This window comes from Agelaius tricolor, unplaced genomic scaffold, assembly GCF_023055355.1.
Source record: "Agelaius tricolor isolate 1412-34295 unplaced genomic scaffold, bAgeTri1.0.p SCAF_17, whole genome shotgun sequence".
In the NCBI taxonomy this organism is placed as follows: domain Eukaryota; kingdom Metazoa; phylum Chordata; class Aves; order Passeriformes; family Icteridae; genus Agelaius; species Agelaius tricolor.
In genome coordinates, this window is record NW_027269277.1 from 5,631,926 (window position 1) to 5,652,106 (window position 20,181).

The window sequence follows — 20,181 nt, forward strand, 5'->3', positions numbered from 1 at the left end:
AGCATTCCTGGAGAAAAGTCTCCCAAACCGGGCCAGAACCAGCTGGATTATGGTAAAACCTGGAAGAGAGGGAGGCAGCTCTGCTTCTCTCCTTGCTCACAGCCAGCCAGCCATCCCTGCCCAGCGAGGGCATCCCACTCCCAGCGGGGCCTTGGAAGAGTCAGGATGGAACAAGAGGATTCCCTGCACCCCGTGCCCTCGGGGCTTTGCCTGCCCTTCCCCACAGAGTGCGGCACAAACATCAGCAGATAAAAAATCCCACAAGTGAACCCCAGGGCAGGGAGGGAGGGGAATGGGAAGCTGAGCCAGACCGGCAGTGCCTCGGGAAGGGCCCGCAGGGAATGGCTGTGCCTGGAGCATCCCAAATCCCTGCCAAAGGCCGGGCAGGAGCGGGGCAAGGCAGCCCCTGGCTGACCCCAGCCCTCCTCCAAGGATGGTGCATCCGCCTCACTGGAAGGTTCTGGAGCTCCCATGCGCGTTCCCAAAGCTTTGATTCCTGTCCGGAGCGGTCCCACGGGCCAGTCTGTCCCAGCAGGGCAGGGCCAGCCGGTCTGTGGCTCGGGGACAGGGCCCAGCATCAATCACTGCCCCGGGAGGGCTCCGACGATGTGCTGCCCACGGGTCACCGCCCGCGGCCAAAGGGCACTGCCCGAGGCTCTGGCTTTGCTCTGGGATAACAACAGCCCCTGCTCGGCTCATCCCACCTGCAGGGAGCCTGTCCATGGGGCCGGGACAGCCCCGGGGCTCCCAGCCCGGAGCGGGGGTGGGATCAGTGCCAGGAGGGATTCCCAGGGGGATTCACAGAGCTCCGGTCACAGGAGCCACCGAGCAGCCAGGGGGAATTCCCTGCCTGGGGTGCCTGCAGGGGATGCTCTGCTGGAGGTGTGGGATGCTCTCCCATCAGGAGTGCTCCCCTGTTCTTGTGGGATGCTCTCCCCTCAGGAGTGCTCCCCTGTTCTTGTGGGATGCTCTCCCATCAGGAGTTTCCCCCTGTTCATGTGGGATGCTCTCCCATCAGGAGTTTTGCCCTGTCCATGTGGGATGCTCTCCCATCAGGAGTGCTCCCCTGTTCTTGTGGGATGCTCTCCAGCCTGTCAGACACAGCTGGTGGGGCATAAGTTGCTTTTGGAGATGCTGAGCAAGTTCTCCCATCTTTCCCTTGCATCCCTGACTCCATTAAAGCACTTTTCAGCTCCAAGGTCAGCACAAACCCTCAGCTTCACTCTGTGTCTCAGCTGCAGCAACCCCAGCCCTGCAGCCACAACCAAAGGGTCTGTCCCAGTCCCTGGGGTGACAGTGGGGACACCAGAGCTGCTGCCACCACAGCAGCAAGTGGCTGCTCTGGGGAGAGGCAGGAAAAGCAAAGCCCAAATCCCAGATCCAGGAGCACTGGGGGAGACCCAGCTCCTCCCTCCCAACCCCTCCTGTTTTGTCTGGGCTGCAGCTGTGGGGAACCAGCAGAAAGTGGCAGAGCAGGGACAGAGGGCCCAAATCTGATTTAAGTCGGTGCATTAGGCCAGGGATTATTTGGCTCAGGGGCTGCTGGCTGTGAGCAGGATCCCAGGGAAAAGCTTGGTTTGGGATGTGGGGAAGAGCTGCCACTCCCCAGGCCTGGGTCAGATACACTGTAATTAATATCAGCCAGGAATTAGGAGGGATTTGGAGGCAGAATGGCCTGAGACTAAGCCAAACAGCAATGTGATCTCAGCTTTGTCAGAAATCCCCTTCCTAAAGGACTGGTGCTCCCTCACAGCAGCGGGGCTGGGAGGCTGCCAGGAACTGTCCCCCCTGTCCCTGGTCATCCAGGGACCCTGCACAGGCCTGGGATCCCCCCCATCCTGCACCCACAGCCCCAGGCATCACCCACAGCGTCAGGAAAGGCTCAGAGCTCTCACATGGTGCTTCAGAAGCTTTTCTTAGTAGCCTCTCCTAAGTCCCCTCTGAGGAGGGCAGAAGAATCCTCTTCCTCCCCAGGGATCAGATATCAGGGAGTTAAGCAAGAAACAGGATCCAAATCCTCCAGTTCCTCTCCAAGCTGCCTCTTACACAATTGGGTGCCCCCAGGATGGTCCCTCTGTCACCCCTCACCTGTGACCCTGTGTCAGGTGACAGCTGGAGCATGGGAGGGTGGTGGTTTTTCTGTGGGATCACAGAGCTGGCGCTACTTTTGGGAACTTTTGGGCTATTTTGCCATCCAGGACATTGCAGAGAGCCCAGGCTGCAGGTCCAGAGGCAGGAGAGGAGAAGGAGGAGGAGGAAGGTGGGTGCTGGGGCTGCTTTACCCAGAGAAATCCTCATGTTTGACCCACCCACACTTTTGGGATCACTGTGGGATTACACCAGAGCAGGAGGAGAGGCCCTTCCTGCTCCCCCAGCCCTTGGCCCTGCTGCTGATCCAGGGGCATCACACCCCAAACTCCTGCAAGATGGAGCTGCAGGATCAAGTTCCAGGCCCGATTTCCACATCCTGCTCCTTGCACGTGCCCAGGTGCTCTCCCCAGAGCCCAGCAGCCCCAGCTCTCCCTGCCCTGGATTCTCCCAGTCCTTCCTCTCCACACATTTGGCCCAGGCTCTCTTTCCCTATGCCAAAGTCAACACGGCCATGGCCACAGCCCGGTGGTGGCAGTCCCCAGCAGCCCATGGACAGGTAGGAAATAAATAATGTCAGGAGATAAACAGAGCAAACACGGCCTGGGCTGCTGCGTTTCAGGCAATATTTGCAGACCAGGTGTGTCCACCCCACCCTCCTGAGTCACCCTGAGCAGGGTGTGGCAGGGGGGGTGGTGCCCTGGGGGCTCCCCAAAGCTCTGCTGGGGGTGCAGCCCCTGCTTCCCCCACCTCTTCTCCTCTGTGCCCTTAGAGGGGCACCCAGAGCACCCCCGGGTCTGTGCAGGGAGCGCTGCCCCCTCAGCAGACCCCTCTGGTCCTTTCCATGGATCACCCTCACCAGGGTGGATGTCAGGAAAACTGGGGGCCCCACAGCACCCTGAGGATTCCCCAGGAGGTTGTGGAATCACAGAATGGTCTGGGCTGGAAGGAGCCTTAAAGATGATCTTGTTCCAAACCCCTGCCATGGGCAGGGACAGCTTCCACTCGCCCAGGTTGCTCCAAGCCCAGTCCAGTCCGGCCTTGGACACTTCTGGATGCTCCTTCTGGAGCCCCCAGTGCAAGGTGATGTTTGATTCAAAGGAAATTTGTGTTCTTTGAACCAGGAACTGAGTTTCCAGATCATCCAAGAGGTTGAGGAGCATCTTTAGGGACCTCAGCTGGCCCTGGTGAACCCACAGCCAGCAGCAGGAGCAGCAGGAGCTGCCAGCATGTCCAGGAGTTGTGCCAGAGCAATCTGGCTTTATCCTGCCTTGCTCCCAGCTTTGCCTTTTCCTTCTCTCCTCACATCTGGCCACATGTGGCTGTGTCACTGCCACACCCTGAGCCTGCAGACTGTGTGCTCCCTGCTTCATGAGGGAAGGGCCTGAAGTGTGGCTCACACCCCAAATCCAGCCCTTGGTGTGGCAGTGACGGATCTCTGCATCCAACGGGGAGCTTGGAACGGGCTGGTCCCTCTGGCACAGCCTCCAGGGATGTGCAGAGAGATCCCAGGAGATCCCAAGCTGCCCCATGGTCCTGCTGGGCTGGTGAGGGATGGCTCCTCTCCTCCAGGAGGGGTTTGGATGTGGCAGAGATGCTTCTCCTGCTCCTTCCCAGCTCTGCCTTGGCACAATTCCCACAGAGCTGGTGGGGCTGCCCTGACATCCATGGAGTGACTCTGCTCCACCACAGCCACATCCTGGGATGCTGCACCTCCACTCTCCATCGTGGTGGCTCCAGGGTGTGGCACAGCAAAGGGACACTTCCCTTCCTCCTTCCTGGTTTGGGCTGCCTGGACAGGTTGGTATTTCATGGATGCACTGCAAAAATCAGAGCACTTGGGAAAACTCACAAAACAGGGCTGAATTCCTGAAAAAAAATATCATTTGGGAAATTCCTTGAAGCATCATGAAGTGCAAAGGAAAAAAGTCCTGCAAAGCACAATGAAAATTCTTCTAAATCACCAGGACAATTTCTAGAATTCCTCATTTGAAGAATTTCTAGAAAAAGGTGGAAGAATCTGAGAAAAGTCCTTGGCTGAGGTTTCCTGGATGGAGAAGCTTCTCAAAAGTATTTGGAGAATTTCATACCAATATCCTAGACTGAAGAATTTCTTGAGAGCCCTTGTGGGAGTCTTGGAATTCATTGGGATGCTCCTAGACAGGTTGCAGATAAGGAAATGCCAGAAAACTTCCGGGAGAGAGAAAACTCACGGGGAAAATGGAAGACTCTGGGGAAGTTTGTATGTGGAGGAAAAGTCAGGGAAGCTCTAGGGCGTTCCTTGAAATATTTCAGATTGGAGAAGTCTTATGAAGCCCTTGAACATTCCTGGAAATGTTCTAGATACAAGTCATAGGAAATTCCTAGGAAGCCTTGGGTTGCAAGAAAGGAACGTGCCCTCCCCAAATTCACAGGACAAGACCCTATAGCAGCTGTTGTGCTGTGGATCCCAAGAAAGCTCCAGGAATTTCCCAGGAGGTTCCAGGTGAAGGACTCAAACATGGTGCCCACCCTGGCTCTCTTTACTTTCCATCCCAGGTCAGGTGGGATTTGCCTGGAGCTGATCCTGTTTTTCTCACGGATGCAGAGCTGACCCTGCAGATCTGACCTCAGGGTGGTGAGAAGTCTCCACTGGTGACAATTCCCACAGCTCCATGAAGCCACTTGGTGGGAAAAGCATCAAATCCATTATCCAAGGATCCTGTTGTCAGTTTTCCCATTCCAAACCTCTATAACTTTGAGTTATTTGTCTCTTTACCCCCCTTTTCCCCAGCTCATTTTAACTCTCTCCACACAGGTGTTATCCCAAACCCTGGATCAATGTGATCCTTTCCCCGACCATCTCCTTGTTCCCTGGCATGGATCCATCAGAGAGGCAACAGATGAAGGAAAAAAAGGACATTTTTCCTTTTGTTCTCTTTCCTTACTCCAAGAATTCTTAATATTCCACTTGCCTTTTTTGACTCTTGCTAATCATGGGAAGGAGGCTTTCAAAGGGGCTCGGCAGCGTCTCCGAGATCTCGTTAAATCCCAATAATTGCTGATACGGAGCCGCTGCGCGTGGCCGGGTGGGGGAAAAGCTTTTCATGTTCATTACTCTGCAATTATGAGCAGGGAAGTTCATCTGCCATTTTATTGCTCTGCTCCATACGATCATTCCATTCCCCTGCAACTCCTCGGTGCCAGGAGTAATTTGGAGCTGCTCCAAAGTGCTTGGCTCTGCTCTTCCCTCTCCTGCATCATTTTGGGGGGCACCAGAGGAGATTTCTGGCCAAACTCCTATGGGACCTTGTTGAAAGTCTTCTCTCCTGCACAAACAGGCTGTTCCCCAAATCCTGCCATCCTCAACCATGGATTAAAATTCCCATTTATCCCTGGGCTGCTCTTGCCTCACCAGCCAGGGCTGAGTGACCTTGCAGAGACCTTCTAGAAACCCCAAATATTGCAACCTCTTTGCTCCAAGCCTTGTCCAAGGGCTCAATTACTCTAATTAAGGTCATGTTACAGCATGGCCGGTGTGGACACACCGGCCCCAGGACTGCCAGGGCTCGGTGCTCATCCCACTTTTCTCCTGGAGGCTGGAGACTTGGCAGGTCTCTATCCCAAGCAGTGCATGAGCTGAGTGACCTGGAAATTCATGGGCACCTTCAGCTGCTGGGGCAGGAGGGATGATCCTTAGAAGCACAGAAACCCTCTGGGACTGTGCAGTCCAACCATGTCCCAGCACTGCCAAGGCCACCACTGACCATGTCCCCAAGTGCCACGTCCACATGGCTTTTAAATCCCTCCAGGGATGGAGACTCCACCCCTATGGCAGGGCTGGACAACCCTTTCCATGAGGAATTTTCCATGATAGCCAAGTAAACCTCCCCTGGCGGGACTTGAGGCTGTTGCATCCCTTATTCCCTGGGAGCAGAGCCTGACCCCTCTGACTGCCCCTTCCTGTTGTGCAGAGCCCCCTGAGCCTCCTTTTCTGAAAACCGAGCCCCCCCAGCTCTTTCAGCCACTTCTGGTGCTCCAGCCCCTTCCCCAGCTCCACTCCCTATCCTGGACATCCTCCAGCCCCTCCATGCAGCAGCACAAGAGCAGCAGAAGATGGAGAGGGATTTGGGAAAAGCTCCTTGGACTTGACAAAAGCTCTCGAGGTGCTGCTGATGGTCCTGGCTCCTTCGGCCAACACCTGCCAAGGTCGGACAACTGGAAGGAAGGGGGCGGCCAAAGGGCCTCTTTTGATCCAGATTTTCCCCTTTCCTGAGTGAGGAGTTTGATGGGAATTGGTTTAAAGTAAACAGAGGAGTCCTTGCAGGGCTGGCAGGATCCGCCGGGGTTGGCGCTGCCCCGGACAGGGAGGATGAGGCGTGGGATAATTCCCAGCATCCATAGGATGTTAGTGTTCAGACTTCATCAATAAGACTCTTCTCCTGCGGCTCCCCAAAATGTTTATGGAAGAGATACAGGAAGGGAGGAAGATCAAACCTGCTCTGGCGAGGCCTTGCTGGCTTTATCTGTGGTTTATGAGGTGACCAGACCTTGGCGGCTCTGTTTTAACTTGTTTTGATCTGGCCGTGCTTTATGACGATTATTCTGAAATGTTTTGACAGGCACGAGCCTCACCCGTCTGGGCCGCTCTGCTGGGAGTCCTGGGGCAGTGCTCCCACAGCTTTTCCATAAAAACCCAAAAATTCACAGGGGAAGATGATGCCCGTCCCGAGGATGTGGCACTCATGTCCACCTGGGAAGACTTGACTCGCTCATGGCCCTTCCCCCTGCTTGGGGTTTGCTGGTAGTGCCTTTCTGAACTTTGGGAATGGTTTTCCAACAGATGTTTGGGCTCTCATATTGCATTTTTGGTTTTTCCCCCAAAAGTCTCTCTCGTTTGCACACATTTAGTACTTTTAGTTAAAGAATTCCCAGCTGCAAACCACATTTCTTGGAGGATCATTCCTTTGTGTTTCCAGTGAAAATGGGAACATTTCAATAAATCATTCATGGGTTCTTTTTAAGTTTTTTTTATGGCCAATAGTCTTGGAGCTGCTGGCTGGATTTGAGGACAAGTCAGATGTGCCCGTCTGGAGGGTGGTGGGGTGAGCTGAGCTGGGCTCCCAAGGCCAGGGGAGATGTGGGAAGATGCCGGCGGTTCCCAGGGATCGGCAGGATTACATCAGAGGCAGCATCTTCCACACCTCCTGTTTACTGTCCTTCCAGCCAGGTCTCCATCTCGGAGTCCTCAGGAGCTGGAGCCTGGAAATAATCATGGAATCACAGGAAATAATCATGGAATCTCAGCATGGTCTGGCTTGGAAGTCACCTTAAATTCCATTGTGTCCCACCCCCTGCCATGGGCAGGGACACCTTCCTCTATCCCAGGCTGCTCCAAGCCCTGTCCAGCCTGGCCTTGGACACTTCCAGGGATCCAGGGGCAGCCACAGCTTCTCTGGGCAACCTCCAGGCACTGCAAGGGGCTCTGAGCTCTCCCTGGAGCCTTCTCCTCTCCAGCTGAGCATCCCCAGGTCTCCCAGCCTGGCTCCAGAGGGGCTCCAGCCCTCGGAGCAGCTCCGTGGGCTCCTCTGGACTCTCTGCAGCAGCTCCAGGTCCTTTTTGTTTTGGGAGGCAGCTCTGCAGGCGGGGTCTCACCTGATCAGGGCAGAATTCCCCCCTCCCTACTTCCCAGCCAGGATCAGCCCAGGTCTTGGGGGGTTCTGGGGTCCCTGGGGGCTGAGCAGGCTCCAGCCTGGTCCTGCTGGGTGTGCCCAGCCCTGCTGTGGAAGCTTGGCATTGGCTTATCCCTCTCCAGGATCCTGATTCCTACTGGGAATTAGGGATGTGCTGCCCTCAGCGTGGTCTCTCCTCTGTTCTCACCTCTGATGGACTAAACCTGCCCCTCTTTGCCCTTTGCCTCTTGGGGCAGCTCGGAGGGATTAGAAGATGAGGGTAAAATTGCCTCCTGCTAATTCATGCAGGATAGGCCCAGGTGGAAGGAGGATGGGCCCAGGTGGAAGGAGGATGGGCGGGCAGCGAGCTGAGGCCGTGTTTGCATCTCTGTGGGTGTTTTCTTCATTAAAATGCTGTGGGAAGAGGTTGCCTCGCCTGCCTCCGTGTTTGCTGCTCCTGAGCTGGAAGCAAGAGCCCTTTGTCAGGGAAGGAGTTTTGGCAGGAAGGGCTTTCCGTGGGCTGCCAAGGGTGTGTGGGCACTGGCCGTGGCTGTGGCTGCTGCCCATGGGTACCAGGGCTTTGGCAGGGGACTTTTGGACAGTGTGGGTTTGATTTGGGCCACCCTGATGGCAAAGCTTGGTGTCCCTTTTAATGGCCAAAGCCCTCTCTGTGCCTGTCACCTGCATTTCTGAGCCCATCTCTCTGAGGAGCCCTCCATCCCCCTTATCTGCTGTGGGTGGTTACTGCCAGGAATTATCATCTGCCTCAGAATTGCTTTGATCTGTTGCTCCCGGAAAAGGAAAACACACGTTTTCTCTCTTTATTTTATTTTAAGCATCGTTTATCAGCATAGCAACACCTTTAGGTGAAGGGGCGTGTGGGCAGGGCCCCCAAACCTCTGAGGAAAAGGCTTGGGAGCTCCTGGAAGGATGGGATGGCTCGGGATGGGGGTGGAAGAGACCCCCTGTGCCCCCCAGAGCGAGAGGTTTCACAGAGCCGGGCATCCATCGGGCTCCTGATGCTCTCCCGATGCTCTCCCGATGCTCTCCCGATGCTCTCTGTGCCTCCAGGCAGGGTTTGCCAGCCCTGGACGTGCCTTGGAGGCAGCGCTGAGATGGATGCTGCTCACTGAGCTCCTTAATTGCTTTTAGTTGTAGACTTATTAAAGAACAAGATTTAAATAACGTCAGGGGGAGGAAGGAAAAAAACACCTCAATAAAAACAAGCTGAAGGAGAGAGAGGAGAAGCTTCCCGTGGTGCCGAGCGGGAGCTACCCGGGAGGAGTCATCAGCAAAGGCTTCCAGGTTTCCTATTTTTCATCCAAATCTGCTTTGAGTTTAGGCAAATCCCCGAAGATTGCCCATGAATAGTCATGCGGGAGCTGCCCTTGCCTGTGCTCCAGCCGCTATCCCGAAAAACCCCAGATTCCTGGCAAAAAGGAGATGAGAAAAAGCACCAGCTTTTCCTTGAATATTCCTCATTATTCGGGCAAGGCTTGCAGACACTTGTGCTGAGATCTGATAGGAAAAGATTTGCCCAATTATGGAATGGAAACGGTCCCGGGGGTCGCAGCCAAGGGGGAGGGAGCGGCTGCCGAGGCTCAGCCCGGGCACGACGCCCCTGCCAGGCAGGGAGAGCTGCCCCTGCCCCTCCTGGCACAGCCCCGCGCGTGTGGGCGTCAAACTGAGAGGGGAAAAAATCATCCCGAGCACCTGGGGGAAATCCAGCAGCGAGAAGGAGCCAAAACACGGCGGGAAAGCTTCCCTTGATCACCCCTTGGTGTGCTCAGGGGTCGGGGAATGGGAGATGAGTCCCAGGTTTGCCCTGAGTGATGGAGGCAGATCAGAGGATTCACCCCAAGAAAGCACCCAAGGAAGGGCGTTAGGAGAGGGACTCGTTGTGTCTCCTTGGGATGCTGGGATCACGGCAGGAGGTGGGATGAGGGTGCTCAGGGATCCAGCATGAACTGGTGGCTCTTGGCTTGTCCTGGGTCTCTCAGTGGGATGAAGGATTCACTCAGGGCTTGGAATTCACCCCAGATTGCCTCATCTTTGCTTGGTAGGAAAGACCTCTCCCCCAAGGAATTTTCCAGAAGTTACTCTGGATGTGGATGTTGGAATTTCAAATATCAAAGGAACAAAGAGCCCTGGGTCACGCGTTTCTTTCCACTGCATCCGGTAATTCCACCAGCCATCCCCTTTCCCTGGAATTCAGCTTTTTCAGGAGGAAAATGGCTCAAAGAGGAGGAAAATGGCAAAAAAAGGGGGAGAAGAACGAGATAGTGAATGAGAAGGAAATGGGAGAATGGGATGCTGGCAGGGCAGGAGCTCCTGCACCTCTGGAACCAAATGCTCCGGGTTTGGGGTCTCATTCCTCTGTGCTGAACCCAAAACTGCCTGGTCTGATCCCAGAAATTCTTTTGCCCCCTGAAGTGGGGGGGAAAAAAGGAGAGGAGGGATGTCCCTTGGCTCTCAGAGGGGTCCCTTGGCTCTCAGAGGGGTCCCTTGCATGGCCAGGGTGTCCCTGTGGAGCCGGGAACGGCAGCCGGGGCCGGGAATGGCTTCGGGAGCAGGCGGGGAAGGGGCTCGGCCGCACGGGGCCGGTCCCTGCCGTAGCTGCAGCTCGTTAAAGTCTGGCTGGAGGCGAGAGAGATCCCTCGATAAAGATGTGAAGCGAAATCGAGGGTAAGTACAGTAATCTCCCAACTTCCCACCGGGGTGTGAGCGCCCAGGTTGTAAATAGGCTGGAATCAAAGACTCATAAACCATGCAAATTGCTCCGCGTGTGTTTGTCTGTCTCCTTCCCATGTCTTTGCCCCTCACCTCCTTCCTCTGAGTCTCTATCTCTCTATCTCTCCTCTTTCCATGAGCTCTGCTCTGCTCCCGACGAGCCTGTTCGGGCGAGGGAGGGACGCTTTAAAAGGCATTTTTGTGGTTCTGGGCAGCAAGTCAAAAAAAATCTGCTTTTTTTCCCCCCCTGCCACCCTTCCCCCCCACCCCCTCCCCATTCCAGACTCAGGGACACGTCACCCCAAACCTCCACAGCCATCAAAATAAACATTAATTAAGATATTTCCAGTGATCTTCACTGTCACAAATTACCAGCCCCACAAAAGTAGCACTGCAACTGCTCAGGATGTTCAGTTTATCCCTTTTTGTGATTGCTGGGAGATAAAAGTGAATTTCTCCACTTTCCTCTTCTGCCTTTCAGCCCATCCTGCTCAGGGAGCCTTCAGCGGCACCACGGGGCTGAAAACATCCCCAAAACCTGTATGGAGTCCGGGTGGGAATCACAGAGCCATGATCCACCTGAAGGGGAGGATTACAGAGCCTTGTGCTGTGTGGGAAGCTGGGATCCTCTCCTGGGTGCTGGGGGGTCGGGATGAGGTGTGGGAATGTGAGGGTGCAGGGATGTGGTGGTGTTGGGATGCTGGGATTAGGGGAGAAGGATGGCAGGGAATGCTGGAGGGCAGGGTGAGGGGATGCAGGGGATTGCAGGATCCAGGGATGCAGGGGATTACAGGATGAAGGGGCACAGGATGCAGGGGATTACAGGATCCAGGGATGCAGGGGCACAGGGATGATGGGAAGCACAAGTGCAGGGGTGCAGATGTGCAGGTGTGGGGATGCAGGGGATTAGAGAGGAGACAAGATGCAAGGATGCAGGGGCACAAAAAGGGATTTAGGGGCACATGGATTTGGGATGCAGGGGCACAGGGACACAGGATTGCAGGGGCTACAAGAGTAGGGGTGTGTGGGTGCAGAACTGAGGATGCAGGGATGCAGAAACGCAGGGATGCAGAGTGGGTTCAGGGCACGGGGATACAGGAGTGCAGGGCTGTAGGACTGCAGGAGTGCAGGGCACAGGGGTGCGGCAGTGAGGGGTCCAGGGGGGCTGGATCTCCCTGTCCCGGCTCCTGCAGCCGCCCGGGAAGCAGCGTGGGCCGCCCGGAGCCGGGGCTGGCAGGGCAGGGTGGGGAAGCAGGAAAGGGAGCCCCGCTCCTCCTCCCCTCGGGGAGAGCTGTGGCTCTCGGCGGGAGGCTTGCGAGTACACACAGACTCTCTGGAGCCTCCCATGTAAATCCTGGCAGGACGCAGCCAGCTCTGAGCTCATTCACGTGAGATCACCGGCTGGTTCGGGGCACGGGGTGGGGACGAGCCGGGAGCTCTCGGGACCCTGCCCCGGGGGCTGCTCGCCGCTTGGGAGCTGCGAGAAGAGCTCAGCACATCCAACCCCTCGCCCTACAGGTCCCTCTTACAGCAGCACCGTGCCCGTGTGGCCACAGACAGCATTCCCCAACCTCTGCAGACAGCTGGCAGGAACCGGCTGTCACACCCGGGTGCTGGCTCTGATCCTGGGCATGGCTCGTGGGACACTGGGGGTGGCAGGTGTGACACTGGGGATGGCAGGTCTGACCCTAAGGATGGCAGGGCTGGCACTGGGAATGGAAACTTTGGCACTGGGGAACAGGTCTGACACTTGGGATGGGAGTTGTGACCCTGGGAATGGCAGGTCTGACCCTGAGGATGGCAGGGCTGGCACTGGGAATGGAAGGTGTGGCACTGAGGAACAGGTCTGACATTTGGGATGGGAGTTGTGACCCTGGGAATGGCAGCTCTGACCCTGAGGATGGTGAGTTTGACCCTGGGGATGGAAGTTGTGACGCTGAGGATGGAAATTGCGACACTGGAAGTGGATGGTCTCATCACAGGGATGGCAGGTGTGGCCCTGGGGATGGCAGCTGTGGCATTGGGAATGGAAGATCCGGCCTTGGGAATAGCGGGTCTGACTCTGGGAATAGCGGGTCTGACTCTGGGGACAGCAGATCTGATCCTGGGGACAGCAGCACTTGGATTTTGCACGCCGGCCGAGGAGCAGAGGCCATGGCAGGTGATGGAGCAGCCCCGGGAGCGGCGATGCCTCGGGCACATCCCTCGGCAGCCGCGTGTCCCGGCACAGCCCCGGGCTCCCGGCACTCCCCCTGGGGCAGGACACAGCCCCGGGTCACCTCCTGCTCCTCTGCCACCTCCACCGCTTTTCCTTTGGTGTTCGAACCCGGCGGGAGCTTCGTCTGCCGCTGCGACTTCCCCCGGCCGCTGCCGCTCCAAAGAAAACAGATCCGTGTGTTTGAAAATCTCAGCTTACACAGCATTCCTCCAGCTTCTGCTCCTTTTTGGGGCTTCTCCTTCTTTCCCTGGCTCGCTGACCTGAAAATGCACTTTATGCTTTCCCTGGGAGAGGGGGATGAGGAGAGCTCCGGCATAGCTGCATATTAAACCCCTCGGATTTTCCCGAGGTGCCGCCGCCGCTCTCCCGCTCCAACAACTTTTTAATCACTCGCCCCAGATAGACGCGATTACATTTATTTTTTTTCCCCCCTCGAACAAAACCATGGCGTTTCCTGTGCTCCTTTCTGGCTATTTAGGCCCCTTTCATGTCTCCCTGCCTGTGGAAGGACGGCCGGCCCCGCACACCGGGATAGCGGCGGGAATTGCAGCGGGAATTCCAGCGACAAGCTGCTTATCTTCGCTGCCAGGTCATTAACGAGCTGTGCTGCCTTTTGCAGGTCATTAAGAGGGATGTTAAGGAATGACCTCGGCAGTGTCCCCTTGGATATTTGGATATTCCCGCCTCCTCCAGCAAGCTCTGCATGAATGGATATATTGCTACCTCATATATATATATATCTCATATATATATATAATGTATATAAACATGTATAAATATACATAAATAATCTATTAAAATGCAAAAATTCCTTTATCATACATAAATACATAAAATATATATATACACACATATAAATATATACTATATATATACATACACATATATACTACATATATACCCACATATCTATCTACAAAATTGCATCCATATATATATATATATATATATACATATAAAAAATATATATAGACCCATTAATATATATCTATAGCTGTTTCTTTTCCCACCATATTCCTCCTGTAATCTGTAATGTGCTCGTTCAGGGCTGCTCCTTCTCCAGCCAATTTGAGGCATTTTCCTGATATTTTCAACAATAATGGTCAAAGAGCTAAAGGCAGCTCCCTGGCACGGCTCGCCCCTCACCTTTGCTCTTACAAGAGTGAGCTGATTCCCTTCTGGTGGGGTTTTTGGGATGCATTGCTTGATTTTCTGGGAATATCAGTATGCTCACGACCTCTCTGTTGCCCTCTCTCCAAGTTTAGGGTGGCACCAGCTGCCTGCCAGGGATTTTCTTGTGGTTTTTGTTGTTCTTTCCCTCTCCCTTTGTCTTTCCCGGGGCATGGGTTTGCTGGAGATGGGGAATGATGTGTCCTGTCCCAGAGAGCAGCAAGAATTCGGAGCCAGGAGGGAATTCAGCCTCTCTCACCCATTTCTGTGGCCTCATTCATTGAAGCCAATATTCCTTCCTTCCCAGAGGTCCAGAGGAAAGGGAGCTGCTCCAGTGAGGATGTTTAGGATTAAAACTCTACTCCAGTTCCATTAAAGCTCATGATTAAAGTGCTGGACTCCAGACAATGCTTCCCTGACTTCCCAGCTGCTCCCCCAGCTCCCACTTTCCATCTCCAGCCCAGCCCCTTTTCAGCCACCTTTGAATTTTCCCCTTTTTTGCAGGGTTTTATTCTTTCTCTTTATTTTTTTAAACCCCAAATCCATGAGTGGCCACTTCTGCAAGTGATAAAAATCTTATTCCCTGCCTTTGGATTTTTTTTTCCAGGCAACTGTAGCTTGCAACACCTTAATTATCGCGGCTCTGAAAACCGGTTAAAGAGTTTAATACTTCCTTCCCCAGCCTATTATGCAGCGACTTCTCAGCCCCATAAAATGTTCCTCTGGAGCCCCATGGCCTCGTGCTGCTGCATTTCCCTGCTCTATCCTTTCCCCATGGATTAAACACTCCCAGCTCCCCCTCTCCCTCTCCCCTTGGGGCAGGTGGGAAGCGCCCGGATTTCCAGGTGGAAAATGGGGCTTTTTGTAATTGAAATCCTATGACACAGCCAGCAAAAATGTTGCATCATTTTTAATCAGGCAGCACATCTGCAGAAGGTGCAAGATTCCCGGAGCCTGAGCGCGGGAATGATGGGATAAATCACGGCAAAGGCAAATCCTTGACATCACCTTCATTGCTGGTTTTGATGCTCTGATTTCTTGGCTTCCCTGGCACCCATCCTGCCTGGCTGGCTGGTATTCCATGGGTGCAAGGCTCTTTGGATGTCTCCATGCATCCCAGAAAAAAAAAAAAAAAAAAAAAATCTTTTTTTCTTTTTTTTGGTTTGGTTTGGTTTTTGTGGGGGTTTTTTGGTGGTTTGTTTTTTGTAAGGTTCTTGTCGTTTGTTTTGTTTTTTTTGTTGTGGTTTTGTTGTTATTTCTTTCTGTTTTGTTCTGTTTTTGCTTTTTGTTTTATAGAAATTTGGGTTAATCACGAATTTTGGTGCCATCTCTGCAGGGCTCCTTGGAAAAGCACTTTCCAGGGAGAGGGGCTGTGCCTCTGCCGGGCTGTTGGGATCCACGTGCCAGCCCGGTGGGATCTCATCCCTTTCATCCTAAAAAACACTTAGGGGGAATATCTCCCTGGTCCCACGGTGCCTGTGGGATGAGAGAAGTTTATTCCCCACCGATGTTTTATTTAGGTGAGTTTTAAATAACTCCAGCGCTTTCCTGGGGGAACCATCCCCTGGATTTCTGCACTAAGCACTTTTTCCTGGTGTTCAGCCGAATCTTTCTTTTTCTTTCTTTCTTTTTTTTTTTTTTTTTTTTTTTTCTTTCCCTCTGTTTTATCCCATTTCTCTCTCTTTTTTTTTTCAGCTCAGAAATTTCTCAGGTAATTTAAATGTGAAGTGGCTGTGGAATACATTGGGCTGCAGCTCATCACTTGATGAGGGGCTGATTGGGCTCGGAGAGACTCTGCCAGCAGGGAGGGAGGTGGGAGAGCCGGGAATTTTGGGAATGATGCCGGGTGTCACCGGTCCAGTCCTTTTAGAATGGAGCAGGTAGGGGAAAAATCGCCCAGATGATACCCAAAAATGTTTTAATGAGGTTTCAAGGTGAAGAGAGAGGAGAGGGAAGCCAAGAGTCCAGAATCCATAGGATGTGGGAAGGGCACAGCAGGAATTGTGGGAAGGGGGCATGGATTGGGGACGAGGCAGCTCCTGGGCCCCCAAAAAGGTGAAGAATTTGGGAATTCAACAATGTCCTTTCTTGCCCCTCACCATTTGCAGGTGAGGACTCTGGGGGAGCACCAGGTCTGTGGGTGGCTCTTGGATCCCTCATGGAATGGGAGCCTGGAGCAGCACCCCAGGATGGAGCTGTGGGGGAGCTGAGTCCCCCAAAACTCGTGACATCCACATGGGAATGTCCATGGCAGCCCCAGGAAAAGGGAAGGGAGGTGGAAATCCCAGTAACTCCTTATGGAAGCACAAGGATCATCCACCGTGCCTGGGATTTTGGGCACGGATGGGGTTTGTGGTGCCCTGGACCTGCTCAGATCCCCCCAGGATATTGGATCCCTTCCTTCTCCCACCTGGAGCCCAGATCCCGGTGTCAGGGGTGCACCTGAGGCAGGGAACCATTTCCCATTTAATTTATTGGGTTTTTTTATCCCTGACCCATCCAAGGAATCGCCCTGGTTGGTTGCCACTGATTCCTTCCCGTGGCTGGGTGGGAAAATCGGGTGCTCCGCTTCCCTGGGCAGGTGTTTCCTGCTGGGACAACACCAGGAGGGCTGGGAAGGAGTTTTCCCACTCTGCCACCCCTCCAAGGTGTCCCACTGCCCGGGGTGAGCCCTGCTCCAGTTCCATGGGGCCTCTCCCACCTTGAAGTGTTTGCTTTGGTGTCCCTGGCACATTCCAGGAAGGGCAGAGGCCGCAATCCCGTATTTTCCTGGTGTGCCAGGTGTGGCTTTGCCAGGTGTGGAACTCTCCATGGAGAGGTGACCTTTGGAAGCTCCTGCCTGGCTCAGCTGTGCCTGCCTCACCTGCTCCTTCCCCCATCCCAAGGATCCACATCCCCCACTGGGGTGAGCCCACGGGGTCTGACCCCAAAATGTTCCCAAAGGGATCCTGGAGGGATCCTGTGCCCTCCTGGCCGGGGTGGGGTTGGGGATCGTCCTCCTCCTCCTTTCTAAAGGATTCCCGGGCTCCCGAGCCCCACCTGAGCCGGAGCCGGGAGAGCGGCATCGCCATGGCAACGGGGGCTGCTGTCAGCGCGGGGATGGAGGGGCAGGAGAGCGGGAACGGGCGGGGAACGGGCAGGGAACGGGCAGGGAGAGCGGGAATGGGCAGGGAACGAGCAGGGAACGGGGCAGGGAACGGGCAGGGAGAGCGGGAATGGGCAGGGAACTGGCGGGGAACGGGCGGGGAATGGGGCAGGGAACGGGCAGGGAGAGCGGGAACGGGCGGGGAACGGGCAGGGAATGGGGCAGGGAACCGGGAACGAGCAGGGAATGGGGCAGGGAACCGGGAACGAGCAGGGAACCGGCAGGGAATGGGGCAGGGAACCGGGAACGAGCAGGGAACGGGCAGGGAGAGCGGGAATGGGCAGGGAACGGGCAGGTGGGGAACGGGCAGGGAATGGGCAGGAAATGGGCAGGGAGAGCCAGGAACAAGCAGGGAGAGAAGGAATAGGCAGGGAATGGGCAGAGAGAGCCAGAAATGGGCAGGGAAGAAAGGAATGGGCAAGGAAAGGGCAGGGAATGGGCAGGGAAAGAAGGAATGGACAAGGAAAGGGCAGGGAATGGGCAGGAAATGGGCACGAAACTGGCACGGAACGGACAGGGAATGGGCAGGGAATGGGCAGGGAGAGAAGGAAATGGGCAGGGAAGAAAGGAATGGGCAGGGAAAGGGCAGGGAATGGGCAGGGAAAGAAGGAATGGGCAGGGAACAGTTAGGGAGAGGGCAGGGAGCAAGCAGGGATCCAAGGCCCCTCTCCCAGGACATAACCAGGTGCTCAAAAATATTGAAAAAAAATCACATTTTTGGATGTTTTTCTCATTCCTCAGGTGTTTCCCTCTCCTTTGGATCGGGATGGCTCCAAGAGCCCAAATCCCGCTGCTCCCTGTGCCCAGGGAGCCCCACACCCCATGTGCCACCCCTAGCTTGGGGTTTTCACAGAAAAGATGGAAAAATCACACTTAAACCCTCCAATTTTCATAAATTTTGGTAATATGGAGCCAATTTGACCCCAATTGTATAATTTTTTTTATTATTTTCTCAATAGAAATAGAACTGACTCTGCCATTTTTTTTTTAAATTTTTGAGCTTTAATTTGAATTGTTTTAATAAAAACCGAAGGGACTCGGGGGGGTTTTGGTTTATTTTTGTACTCTAGAGTGACTTTTTTGTTTGTTTTTCAATTTTCTCAACACAAATGAAAGTGATGCCAAAATTTGTTGGTTTATTTTTGTTACAGAAAGGAACTGACTTGAGGGTTTTTTAAAAAATTTCCTTAATAAAAAGTGAACAGACTCAGGAGGGGGTTTTATTTTATTTTGTTTTTATTTTATTAATAGAAATTAAACCAACTCCAAAGGGGTTTATTATTGCTCTTGTAATAGAAAGTGAAATGACTCCAAAGATTTTCTTAACAGGAAGCAAATTAATTCTGGATTTTGGCTCCTCCCTCCTCATGGCCCAAATAAAAAACAATCAAAAATTATAAAAACTCCAAAAAGTCCAGAATGCATTAAAAAATTGCCACAGAAATAAAACCCCCACTTTAAATAAAATTTTAAAAGAACCTCAAAAGCCCTCAAAAATAGAAGAAATTTTTAATAGGTTGAAAAAAGAAATTAAGGAAGAAAAGCTCCAAACAATTCTGGAAATGAAAAAAAAAAAAAAAAAAGTTGAAAAAAAAGTTCAGAAGACTTAAAAAATCAAGAAAATTTTGAAAAACATTTAAAATCTAAAAAACCTCCTGAAAACCATCCCAAATCTCCCAAACCTAACCCCCCCCCAAAAAAACCCCAAAAACTAAAAACACCAAAGGAAAAAAAAATTAAAATCAAGAAGATTTAAGAGACTTAAAAAAATGTAAAAACCTTGAAAGAAAAATCTTCAAAGAATTAAAAAGAAAAAAATGGCAAAACCTTCAGAAAAAAAGAAAAAATCAGAAATCTGGAAAGCTACATTAAAAAGTTTAAAGAATCAAAAATTGGAAAAAACTTAAAAACTGTAAAAAAGTGAAAACTCCTCCAAATCTTAAAAAAAAACTGGTAAAAGGAAAAATATTTTTAAACACTTAAAGATGTCTAAAAGTTTCAAAAAAATCTTTAAACAAAGTAAAAAAAAGTCAGAAATGGCTTAAAAAACCTCAAAAAAGTAAAAAGAATTAAGAAATCTTTTAAAAAACATAAAAAAATTAAAAACTGAAAAATGCTCAAAAAATTCCAAAAAAGTAAAATATTTTAAAAAAACTTTTGAAAAAGCCCCAAAATATTGAAAGATCTTTACAATACCCTTTGAAAAAAGTAAAAATATTTTTTAAACTTTTAGAAAGTTTACAGAGACCCTCCAAAAGGTTGAAGAAGCGGAAAATCTTTTTTTTAAAAATGAGGAAAAAAGAACAAAAACCCTGGAGAAAATAAAATAAAATAAAATTTGAAAAACTTAATTAATTTTTTAAAATTAAAAATGTAGATAGCCTCCAATCCGCTGGAAAAGCTGCCCCAAAGCGGTGGAATGCCTTTACCCCCTCCCAGCCCGGGATTTTTGGGAATTTTTCGGTCCCGCCGCCGCTCCGGGCGTGGCCGGCGGCGTCCGCTGGGGGGCGCTGCAGGATCGCGGCTGAACGGGAGGGCGAGGCCAAGCGCGGCGCGCAGCGAGGGGGCTGCCGGGCTCGGCGGGGATGGGGCCGGGCCGGTGCTGCGCCCATACCGGCGCTCTGCCAGCTCGTCCCCAACGCTGTCGCCTCTTCACCTCCCCCCGGTAACCCGGTAGCAACGGCGGGCAAGCGGGGGGGGGGCATTAAAAAAAGTAAAAATCCTCCGCGCTCCCCTTAAGAACCCACAATGGGCGTGCCCTCCCGCAAGGCCCCCCCCGCTCCGCTCAGCCATTGGCCGCCCGTCCGGGCTGTCCGCGCCGCTGCCTGCGCGGAGGGGTAGAGCGGCTGCCGCGGCGGGCGGCGCCTCAGTCGGTGCGGGGCGGGCGGAGGCGGCGGGTGGGGAGCGGAGCGGGAGGAGGCGGCGGCGGAGCGTGATGGGCGCCTGACGCCCGGCCCGTCCCGCCGCCGAGGGACGATGGCGCGGCCCCGCGGCGGGCGGTGGCTGCTGGGTGTCCTGCTGGCCCTGTGCCGCCTCGCCGCGCCGCTCGCCAAGAGCCTGGAGCCGGTGTCGTGGAGCTCCGCGAACCCCAAGTACGTGCGGCGAGAGAAGGGGGGGGGTCGGGAGGGACGCGCCTCGCACCCCCCGCGGGGAAAAAGGCACCGAAACCGCGTCCTAAA

General features: G+C 53.4%; 1 protein-coding gene across 1 annotated transcript in view; it reads left to right on the forward strand.

The window, feature by feature from the left end:
- The first annotated feature begins 19,880 nt into the window (after window positions 1–19,880).
- EFNB1 (ephrin B1) overlaps window positions 19,881–20,181 on the forward strand; it is a 43,652-nt gene continuing 43,351 nt past the window's right edge. Inside the window, exon 1 of the mRNA XM_071442237.1 lies at window positions 19,881–20,094. Within this exon, the coding sequence (XP_071298338.1) occupies window positions 19,979–20,094 (116 nt within the window). The 5' untranslated portion in view covers window positions 19,881–19,978. The remainder of the gene's footprint in view (window positions 20,095–20,181) is intronic.